This window comes from Heptranchias perlo, chromosome 7 (genome assembly GCF_035084215.1).
Source record: "Heptranchias perlo isolate sHepPer1 chromosome 7, sHepPer1.hap1, whole genome shotgun sequence".
NCBI classification, from domain to species: domain Eukaryota; kingdom Metazoa; phylum Chordata; class Chondrichthyes; order Hexanchiformes; family Hexanchidae; genus Heptranchias; species Heptranchias perlo.
Genome location: NC_090331.1, coordinates 95691471 through 95703576, shown reverse-complemented (window position 1 = coordinate 95703576; position 12106 = coordinate 95691471). Strand labels below are relative to the sequence as shown.

Sequence of the window (12106 nt, the reverse complement as noted above, 5' to 3'; positions counted from 1 at the left end):
GGTTTGTTTCTGTCCTGTAACAGACCTGTGATTTGATAGTTTCTGTACTGTAACAGACTGTGAATTGATGGTTTGTTTCTGTACTGTAACAGACTGTGATTCGATGGTTTGTTTCTGTGCTGTAAAAAACTGTGATTCGATGGCTTGTTTCTGTATTGTAACAGACTGTGATCGATGGTCTGTTTCTGTATAGTAACAGACTGTGATTCGATAGTTTGTTTCTGTACTGTAACAGACTGTGATTCAGTAGTTTGTTTCTCTGTGGTAACAGACTGTGATTCGATGGTTTGTTTCGGTATTGTAACAGACTGTGATTCGATAGTCTGTTTCTGTATTGTAACAGACTGTGATTCGATGGTTTGTTTCTGAACTGTAACAGACTGTGATTCAATGGTTTGTTCCTGCATTGTAACAGACTGTGAATTGATGGTTTGTTTCTGGACTGTAACAGACTGTGATTCAGTAGTTTGTTTCTGTACTGTAAAAGACTGTGAATTGATGGTTTGTTTCTGTACTGTAACAGACTCTGAATTGATGGTTTGTTTCTGTCCTGTAACAGACTGTGATTCGATAGTTTGTTTCTGTCCTGTAACAGACTGTGATTCAGTAGTTTGTTTCTGTATTTTGTAACAGACTGTGATTCAGTAGTTTGTTTCTGTATGGTAACAGATTGCGATTCGATCGTCTGTTTCTGTATTGTAACAGACCGTGAATTGATGGTTTGTTTCTGGACTGTAACAGACTGTGAATTGATGGTTTGTTACTGTACTGTAACAGACTGTGAATTGATGGTCTGTTTCTGTACAGTAACAGACTGTGATTCGATAGTTTGCTTCTGTACTGTAACAGACTGTGAGTCGATGGTTTGTTTCTGTACTGTAACAGACCTGTGATTCGATAGTTTCTGTACTGTAACAGACTGTGAATTGATGGTTTGTTTCTGTACTGTAACAGACTGTTATTCAATAGTTTGATTCTGTACTGTAACAGACTGTGATTCAGTAGTTTGTTTCTGTATTGTAACAGACTATGATTTGATGGTTTGTTTCTGTGCTGTAACAGACTGTGATTCGATAGTCTGTTTCTGTACTGTAACAGACTGTGAATTGATGGTTTGTTTCTGTACTGTAACAGACTTTGAATTAATGGTTTGTTTCTGGACTGTAACAGGCTGTGATTCAGTCATTTGTTTCTCTGTGGTAACAGACTGTGATTCGATGGTTTGTTTCTGTATTGTAACAGACTGTGATTCGATAGTCTGTTTCTGTACTGTAACAGACTGTGAATTGATGGTTTGTTTCTGGACTGTAACAGGCTGTGATTCAGTCGTTTGTTTCTCTGTGGTAACAGACTGTGATTCGATGGTTTGTTTCTGTATTGTAACAGACTGTGATTCGATAGTCTGTTTCTGTATTGTAACAGACTGTGATTCGATGGTTTGTTTCTGAACTGTAACAGACTGTGATTCAATGGTTTGTTTCTGTACTGTAACAGACTGTGAATTGATGGTTTGTTTCTGTACTGTAACAGACTCTGAATTGATGGTTTGTTTCTGTCCTGTAACAGACTGTGATTCGATAGTTTGTTTCTGTACTGTAACAGACTGTGATTCAGTAGTTTGTTTCTGTATTTTGTAACAGACTGTGATTCGATGGTTTGTTTCTGTACTGTAACAGACCTGTGATTTGATAGTTTCTGTACTGTAACAGACTGTGATTCGATGGCTTGTTTCTGTACTGTAACCGACTGTGATTCGATAGTCTGTTTCTGTACTGTAACAGACTGTGATTCAGTAGTTTGTTTCTGTATTGTAACAGACTGTGATCGATGGTCTGTTTCTGTACTGTAACAGACTGTGAATTGATGGTTTGTTTCTGGACTGTAACAGACTGTGATTCGATGGTTTGTTTCTGTACTGTAACAGACTGTGAATTGATGGTTTGTTTCTGGACTGTAACAGACTGTGATTCGATGGTTTGTTTCTGTATAGTATCAGATTGATTCGATAGTTTGTTTCTCCACTGTAACAGACTTGTGATTGCATGGTTTGTTTCTGTACTGTAACAGACTGTGATTCGTTAGTTTGTTTCTGTCCTGTAACAGACTGTGATTCGATAGTTTCTGTATTGTAACAGACTGTGAATTGATGGTTTGTTTCTTTACTGTAACAGACTGTGATTCGATAGTTTGCTTCTGTACTGTAACAGACTGTGATTCAGTAGTTTGTTTCTGTATAGTAACAGACTGTGATTCGATGGTTTGTTTCTGTACTGTAACAGACTGTGATTCGATAGTTTGTTTCTGTATGGTAACAGACTTTGATTCGATGGCTTGTTTCTGTCCTGTAACAGACTGTGAATTGATGGTTTGTTTCTGGACTGTAACAGACTGTAATTCAATAGTTTGTTTCTGTACTGTAACAGACTGTGAATTGATGGTTTGGTTCTGTACTGTAACAGACTGTGATTCGATGGTTTGTTTCTGTACTGTAACAGACCTATGATTCGATAGTTTCTGTACTATAACAGACTGTGAATTGATGGTTTGTTTCTGTACTGTAACAGACTGTGATTCGATAGTTTGTTTCTGTACTGTAACAGACTGTGATTCAGTCGTTTGTTTCTGTATAGTAACAGACTGTGATTCGATGGTTTGTTTCTGTACTGTAACAGACTGTGATTCGATAGTTTGTTTCTGTACTGTAACAGACTGTGATTTAATGGTTTGTTTCTGTGCTGTAACAGACTGTGATCGATGGTCTGTTTCTGTCCTGTAACAGTCTGTGATTCGATAGTCTGTTTCTGTGTAGTAACAGACTGTGATTCGATGGTTTGTTTCTGTACTGTAACAGACCTGTGATTTGATAGTTTCTGTACTGTAACAGACTGTGATTCGATGGCTTGTTTCTGTATTGTAACAGACTGTGATCGATGGTCTGTTTCTGTATAGTAACAGACTGTGATTCGATAGTTTGTTTCTGAACTGTAACAGACTGATTCAATGGTTTGTTTCTGTACTGTAACAGACTGTGATTCAGTGGTTTGTTTCTGTACTGTCACAGACTGTGATTCGATAGTTTATTTCTGTATGGTAACAGACTGTGATTCGATCGTCTGTTTCTGTACTGTAACAGACTGATTCGATGGTTTGTTTCTGTATTGTAACAGACTGATTCGATGGTTTGTTTCTGTACTGTAACAGACTGTGATTCGATGGTTTGTTTCTGTATTGTAACAGACTGTGATTCGATAGTCTGTTTCTGTACTGTAACAGACTGTGAATTGATGGTTTGTTTCTGGACTGTAACAGGCTGTGATTCGATAGTTTGTTTCTGTATTGTAACAATTTTTGATTGAGGCAAGTCGGGGAGAGACCTGGAAACGGTGGCAGTTTTGCAGAAAATGATCATGCTTCCGTTAAACGCAAAGTAACGTGTTGATCACTGCTGTATGTCCAGATAAGTGTGAGTTATTACATCCTGGTAGGAAGAATAAGGAGGCCACATCCTGCTTGGATCATAAGAGTTTAAATGGGTTCGAGGAGCAGAGGGACCTGCGGGTACAGATACACTAATCACTGAAAGTAGCGATGCAGGTTAATAAGGCATAAAAAAAGGCAAATCAAGCACTGGGGTTCATTTCTGGAGGGATGGAATTGAAAAGCAGAGAAGTTATGTTCAACTTGTATAGAACCTTGGTTAGACCTCACTTGGAGTGCTGTGAACAGTTCTGTTCTCCACACTATAAAAAGGATATAGAGGCACTGGAGAAGATACAAAAAGGATTTACTAGGGTGATATCAGAACTGAGAGGTTATACATTTCAGGAAAGATGGAAGAGGCTGGGGCTCTTTTTTCTCTAGAATAAAGAAGGTTGAGAGGTGAACTGATGGAGGTCTTTAAGATAATGAAAGGGTTTGATGGAGTAGATGTAGAGAAGATGTTTCCACTTGCAGGGGAGACCAGAACTCGGGCCCATAAATATAAGATAGTCACTAATAAATCCAATAGGGAATTCAGGAGAAACGTCTTTACCCAGAGAGTGGTTGGAATGTGGAACTCGCTCCCACATGGAGTAGCTGAGGTGAATAGAATAGATGCATTTAAGGGGAAGCTCGATAAACACATGAGGGAGAAAGGAATAGAAGGATATGGTGATAGGGTGAGAGGAAGTAGGGAGGGAGGAGGCTCGTGTGGAGCATAAACACCAGCACAGACCAGTTGGACCGAATGGCCTGTTTCTATGCCGTAAATTCTACGTAATTCTATGTGTGGTGTTTGAAAAGCCTTTACTAGGCCGAGATGTAAGATTTGGCCTGCTTTCGTGCTGCTATCTTCACTAGCTGTTTCGTGGTTACGGGTGTAACTAAGAGAGCTGCTCATGTACCAAACTGAGGCCATCCTGTGACCTTTTGTCTCCTGATAGGTCCGCTCGGCACTCGACAAAATTGAGGAGGTTGAGATGAGCAACAGCCACCTATCGAAGAGGCTGGAGAAGATGAAAGCTAACCGGAGCGCCCTGCTATCCCAGCAGTAAGGGGTCCACTCCCAACAGGCCGAGACATGGGCCCGGCTGACTGTCACGGGAACTTGCTTTTTAAAAAAAGTTATTATTGAGACGCTTCACTGTTACCACACACACGCACACATACAGTCACACAGACACGCATACACGCACAGTCACGCATACACGCACAGTCACACACACAGTCTCACATACACACACACACACACACACACAGTCTCACACACACATACGGTCTCACACACACAGTCACAAACACACAGACACAGTCTCTCTCACACGCACATACACACAGTCTCACACACACACACACACACACAGAGTCTCATGCACATACACACACACAGTCTCTCACACACACACACAAACACACAGTCTTACACACACACAGTCTCTCTCACACACACATACACACAGTCTCACACGCACATACACACAGTCTCACACACACACAGAGTCTCATGCACATACACACACACAGTCTCACACACACACACAGTCTCACACACACACACAGTCTCACACACAGTCTCACACACACACACACAGTCTCACACACACACACAGTCTCACACACACACACAGTCTCACACACACACAGTCTCACACACACACACAGTCTCACACACACACACACACAGTCTCACACACACACAGTCTCACACACACACACACAGTCTCACACACACACACAGTCTCACACACACACACACACAGTCTCACACACACACACAGTCTCACACACACACACACACAGTCTCACACACACACACAGTCTCACACACACACACAGTCTCACACACACACACAGTCTCACACACACACACACACAGTCTCACACACACACACAGTCTCACACACACACACAGTCTCACACACACACACACACAGTCTCACACACACACAGTCTCACACACACACACACACAGTCTCACACACAGTCTCACACACACACACACACAGTCTCACACACACACAGTCTCACACACACACACACACAGTCTCACACACAGTCTCACACACACACACACAGTCTCACACACAGTCTCACACACACACAGTCTCACACACTGCTGAGAAAAAAATCGCACATTTTTCTGACTCACCACTTTCACTATTTTCTTTAGAAGGTTTCAAAGTCGACACTTCCATCAGCAAGCAATAGCTTAGCTTTAACAAGGGATTTGGTTTTAAATTGTGTGTTAGTCATTGCAGAGAAGGGTAATGGATAGTGTGGTGGTTATGTTACTGGACTGGTAATCCAGAGAACGTGAGTTCACATCCCACCTTGGCAGTTTGAGACTTTGAATTCAGTTTCAAACATTTGGAAATAAAAAGCTGGTATCGGTAAAAACGACCATGTAGCTGTTGGATTGTGGTAAAAACCCAACTGATTCATTAATGTCCTTCAGGGAAGGAAACCTACTGTCCTTACCCAATCTGAGCCGATATGTGAAATCTGTCCCACACATGGTTGACTCTTAACTGCCCTCTGAAGTGGCCGAGTAAGCCACTCAGTTGTCACCACCTTCTTAAGGCAACTAAGGATGGGCAATAAATGCCGGCCTTGTCAGCATCTGGAGAATGAATTAAAAACAAAATGGATAGGTGACCCATTGCATTGAGTTTCCTTGTTCAGCACTGGTGCAGTTGTCACTCTGAGTATAGCGTATTTATTGGTTGGGAGCAGTAAAAGGTCAAACAGGTGCCAACACACCGAGGGGCTGTGGCAACAGCACAGTCCCCACGGTCTTTATTTTCATATTTTAATATTCCTGCCGTACTTTGCCAAAGGTCCCGGTCTCGAGACCACTGCAGAACTCAGAGTTAAGGGGAGGGAGGGAGGGAAGGGGTTTTGCAAACGGTGCAGAGAGTAAATCCCACTCTTTTCAAAGAACAATTGAATCAAATCTTGTGAGCACAGCCCAGACTGGGGGGAGGCAGGGAGAGAGGGTTGCTGGGTTAACTCGAGCCTCCTGGACTCTGAATGCACCGTAACAGTATTGAAGCCTACTTTAAATAAATGCACTAATTGAGGAGCGATGAATTCAGACCAAGCTCCAGCCTTTATTGATCACGTTTTTTTTTTAATTCTGCCGGATGGGTGCTTTGGATTTTATGTCTCATGAAACAAAATGGTTTAAGGTTCTTAACGGTTAGTCGGACTCGCACAGAACAGGGGAGATGATGTTCTGGGCAATGATTGGGGTTTGCTTTTGTAACAAGGTAACGGAAGTCGGCTGTCAGGGGTGACAGGGAGATGAAAGGGGAAAGATGGCGTTAAGGAAGAGGCAACAATCCTGCCTTCAAGGATGGACTGTCTTTGTGCCATTTTCAGTATGTTGGCCTCAGTTTATCCAGCGCTGAATGTCTCTCAAAGCGGGACACGGGAGAGGGAGGGGGGCTTGACCACAACGCATCTGCGACGGACCCACTGCTTTCGTGGGATAGCGGGGCCTGCTCGGCTTTGAGGCCTGGGGAACGGGTTCTTTTTCTTCCCCCAAACAGCTTGGCTCTCTCTATCTCTCTCCTCACACCAGGCCTGTTCCTAACTACTCGAGATGGAGATGATCTTCTTTCGAAAAAGCTTTCAGCTGTGTTTTTTTTAAACGGTGTGAGCACTTCTTGCCTGACACACACGATTGGAATGTGTTTGGGCCCAAGGAACTAAATTATTTTGGAAGTATTAAGCGATGGGAAGTGCTCGCACCATTGATGAATGAAGTGTGTTTCTCCACAACGGGAAATGGCAATAGTAAGATAAAGTTTAATCAGGAAATCCAGAAACCAGTTCAGGGAATGATTTGAAGATAAATGTACATACTGTAGCTTTTAAAATTACTTTTTCACACGTCGTACATGACCGATATTTTTTGCTCTCCTGCTTTCCTGAACAGGTACTAGCTCGGGCAGCGAGATGGGCTTTGTCTTTTTTTGAACGTGTTGAGGTCTCACCGGTAAGAGGATGGGTGGAGAGAGTTTTCTGTTGGGGGATTGAAGCTGTTGCATAGGATTCTGTTTGTTTTTTTTTAGAATCGGGACATTTGCTGTGATCTGCTGAGCAGCAGTTACCACGACACCGATGTATTAATGGTGACACTACATTCTCAAGCTAATAAAACCTTTTAGAGAGACTTTCAGATGGTGTCACTCTTCAATGGTCAGTCAGTTGATGTTGTTAATTGTGACGATCGATACAATGTGAAAGTACAGTCAGGCTTTTCATCCCGAGACGTGGGTTCAGATTCAGTGGGATGAGTCTCCTCTGTCTTCTGGCTGCAAGACTTGAACACATAATCCAAGCTGGCACTTCAGTGCAGTATTGAGCGAGTTCTGCACTGTCTTTTGGATGAGACGTTAAACCGAGGCTCTGTCTGCCCCTCAGGTGGATGTAAAATATCCTAACTCGCTATTGGAGGAAGAGTTCTACCGGGTGTACTGGCCAATATTTACCCCTCAACAACAACAGCTTGCATTTATATAGAGCCTTTAACGCAGTAAAACATCCCAAACTGGAGCATTATCAAACAAATTTGACACTGAGCCACATAAAGAGGTATTAGGACAAGTTTAAGACAAGGATTTCCAAAAGGCCTTTGACAAGGTGCTGCACTGTAGACTCATGGCTAAGATCAGAGCATGTGGAGTCAGGGAGCAGAATGGATAGCAAGCTGGCTACAAAACAGAAAACAGAGAGTAGGGGTTAAGGGTAGATACTCAGACTGGCAAAGGGTGGGAAGTGGTGTTCCACAAGGATCAGTGCTGGGAACACTGTTGTTCACAATTTACATCACGATTTGGATTCAGGAATCAGAAGTACAATCTCAAAATTTGCGCCGACACCAAATTGGGGGTGTAGTAAATACTGAGGAAGAATGCGTCAAAATGCAGGAGGACATTAATAAACTTGCAGAATGGGCAAATGAAATTCAATATAGAAAAGTGTGAGGTGGTGCATTTTGTTAGGAAGAATAAGGAGGCCATGTACTCTTGGAAAATAAGAGTCTAAATGGGATAGAGGAGCAAAGGGGTCTAGAGGTACAGATACATTAATCACTAAAAGTAACAATACAGGTTAATAAGGCCATAAAAAAAAGGCAAATCAAGCACTGGGTTCATTTCTAGAGGGATAGAATTGAAAAGCAGAGAAGTTATGTTAAACTTGTATAGAACCTTGGTTAGACGGGGATCCAGGAGGTAGTATTGCAGGAGCCTCAGTCCCTGCACTTGTCCAATAGATTTGAGGTTCTTGCAACCCTTGTGGACAAATGCGGGGACTGCGGGGAGAACGAGCAAACTGACCACGGCACCATGGTACAGGACGCCGTTCAAGTGGGGGGAGTGAAAAGGATGGTGATTGTAGTAGGCGACAGTATAGTTAGGGGGCTAGACACTGTTCTCTGCAGCCAGGAGCATGAGTCCCGAAGGCTATGTTGCCTACCGGGCTGGAGAAGAACTTGGAGTGGGAGGGAGAGGATCCAGTTGTTATGGTCCACGTAGGTACCAACAATATAGGTAAGACTAAGAAAAAGGTTCTGCTGAGAGAGTTTGAGCAGCTAGGGACTAAATTAAAAAGCAGAACCACAAAGGTAATAATCTCTGGATTATTACCTGAGCCACGAGCAAATTAGCATAGGGTCAATAGGATCAGGGAGATGAATGCGTGGCTCAAAGATTGGTGTGGGAGAAGTGGGTTTTGATTCGTGGGACACTGGCACCAGTACTGGGGAAAGAGAGAGCTGTTCCGTTGGGATGTTCTATACCTGAACCATGCTGGGAGCAGAGTTCGAGCGAATCGAATAACTAGGGAGGTAGATAGGGCTTTAAAGTAAATAAGTGGGGTGGGGGGGAGGGTCCTGGTGGAGAGAAATCTAGAATACTAAAGAGAAAAGACAAGGAAGCAGTGCAGGAAAGTGACTGGGGTAAGGATAACCAGATTGTGTCAGGAAGGGACAGAGCGTACAAACAGAAGAGTGCACTAATAGGGTCCGGGTAAGAAAAAATGGTAATAAGACAAATAGGGCCATAGTACAAAAAAATGTTAAGATGTCTAAAAATGTTAAAAAGACAAATCTAAAGGCACTGTATCTGAATGCACGAAGCATTTGTAATAAGGTAGACAAATTAACAGCGTAAATAGATGTAAACGGATACAATATAATTGCGATTACGGAGACATGGATGCAGGGTGACCAAGGCTGGGTGCTGAATATCCAAGGGTATTCGATATTTAGCAAGGACAGGCAAAAAGGAAAAGGAGGTGGGGTGGCATTGTTAGTAAAGGATGAAATCAGAGCAATAATGAGAAAGGATATTGGCTCAGAAAATAAAGATGTCGAATCAGTCTGGGTGGAGTTAAGAAGCACCAAGGGGCAGAAAACACTGGTGGGAGTTGTCTATAGGCCTCCAAACAGTAGTAGTAATGTAGGGGATGGGATCAAACAGGAAATTAGAGATGCATGTAACAAGGGTACGACAGTAATCATGGGCGACTTTAATCTACATATAGACTGACCAAACCAAATTAGCAATAATACTGTGGAGGATGAATTCCTGGAGTGTGTACGGGATGAATTTTTAGACCAGTACGTTGAGGAGTCAACCAGGGAACAGGCTATCCTAGATTGGGTATTGTGCAATGAGGAGGGTTTAATTAATAATCTTGTGTGGGGTCCTTCAGGGAAGAGTGACCGTAACATGATAGGATTCTTCATTAAGCAAAAACACAAAAGGAAAAGCGGCCCAACCATGGCTAACAAAAGAAATTAAGGATAGCATTAGATCCAAAGAGGAGTTGTATAAAGTTGCCAGAAAAAGTAGCAAGCCTGAGGATTGGGGACAGTTTAGAATTCAGCAAAAAAGGACCAAGAGATTGATTAAGAGGGGAAAATAGAGTATGAGAGTAAACTTGCAAGGAACATAAAAGTGGACTGTAAAAGCTTCTACAAGTATGTAAAAAGAAAAAGATTAGTGAAGACAAATGTAGGTCCCTTACAGTCAGAAACGGGAGAATTTATAATGGGGAACAAGGAAATGGCAGAGCAATTAAACAAATACTTTGGTTCTGTCTTCATGGAAGAGGACACAAATAACTTCCCAGAAATGCTAGGGAACCAAGGGTCTAGTGAGAAGGAGGAATTAAAGGAAATTAATATTGGTAAAAAATAGTGCTGGAGAAATTAATGGGACTGAAAGCTGATAAATCCCCAAGGCCTGATAATCTGCATCCCAGAGTACTAAAAGAGGTAGCCAAAGAAATAGTGGATGCATTAGTTGTCATCTTCGAAAATTCTATAGATTATGGAACAGTTCCTGCAGATTGGAGGGTGGCAAATGTAACCCCACTATTTAAAAAAGGAGGGAGAGAGAAAATAGGGAACTACAGATCGGTTAGCCTAACATCAGTAGTAGGGAAAATGCTGGAGTCTATTATAAAGGATGTGATAACAGAACACTTAGAAAATATCAACGGGATTAGACAAAGTCAGCATGGATTTATGAAAGGGAAATCATGTTTGACAAACCTACTGGATTTTTTTGAGGATGTAACTGGTAGAATAGATAAGGGAGAACCAGTGGATGTGGTTTATTTGGATTTTCAGAAGGCTTTTGATAAAGTCCCACTTAAGAATTTAGTGTGCAAAATTAAAGCACATGGGATTGGGAATAATATATTGGCATGGATTGAAAATTGGTTAACAGACAGGAAACAGAGAGTAGGAATAAATAGGTCTTTTTTGAGATGGCAGGCAGTGACTAGTGGGGTACCGCAGGGATCAGTACTTGGGCCCCTGCTATTCACAATATATATCAATAATTTGAATGAGGGAACCAAATGTAATATTTCCAAGTTTGCTGACGACACAAAACTAGGTGGGATTGTGAGTTGTGAGGTGGATGCAAAGAGGCTTCAAGGCGATTTAGACAAGTTGAGTGAGTGGGCACCTCAGCACCTCACTCTACCGCAAGCCCACGGACAACCTCACGATGCTCCACTTTTCCAGCTTCCACCCTAACCACGTCAAAGAGGCCATCCCCTATGGACAGGCCCTGCGAATACACAGGATCTGCTCAGACAAGGAGGAACACGATGGACATCTACAGACGCTGAAAGACGCCCTCGTAAGAACGGGATATGACGCTCGACCCGTCGATCGACAGTTCCAACGGGCCACAGCGAAAAATCACATAGACCTCCTCAGAAGACAAACACGGGACACAACCAACAGAGTACCCTTCGTCGTCCAGTACTTCCCCGGAGCGGAGAAACTACACCATGTTCTTCGCAGCCTTCAACATGTCATCGATGACGACAAACACCTCGCTAAGGCCATCCCCACGCCTCCACTACTCGCCTTCAAACAGCCACCCAACCTCAAACAGACCATCGTTCGCAGCAAATTACCCAGCTTTCAGGAGAAAAGTGTCCACGACACCACACAACCCTGCCGCGGTAACCTCTGCAAGACATGCCAGATCATCGACACAGATACCACCATCACACGAGAGGACACCACCCACCAGGTCCATGGTTCATACTCCTGTGACTCGGCCAACGTTGTCTACCTCATACGTTGCAGGAA

The 12106-nt window shown here is 42.8% G+C and overlaps 1 protein-coding gene across 1 annotated transcript in view; it reads left to right on the top strand.

Moving 5' to 3' along the window:
* Nucleotides 1-7663, top strand: part of LOC137324065 (leucine-rich repeat flightless-interacting protein 2-like) — a gene marked incomplete at its 5' end in the record, with an annotated part of 177387 nt that extends 169724 nt beyond the window's left edge. The window contains one exon of the mRNA XM_067988233.1: nt 4425-7663. Coding sequence (XP_067844334.1) covers nt 4425-4535 — 111 coding nt within the window. The remainder of the gene's footprint in view (nt 1-4424) is intronic.
* Nucleotides 7664-12106: the final 4443 nt, after the last annotated feature.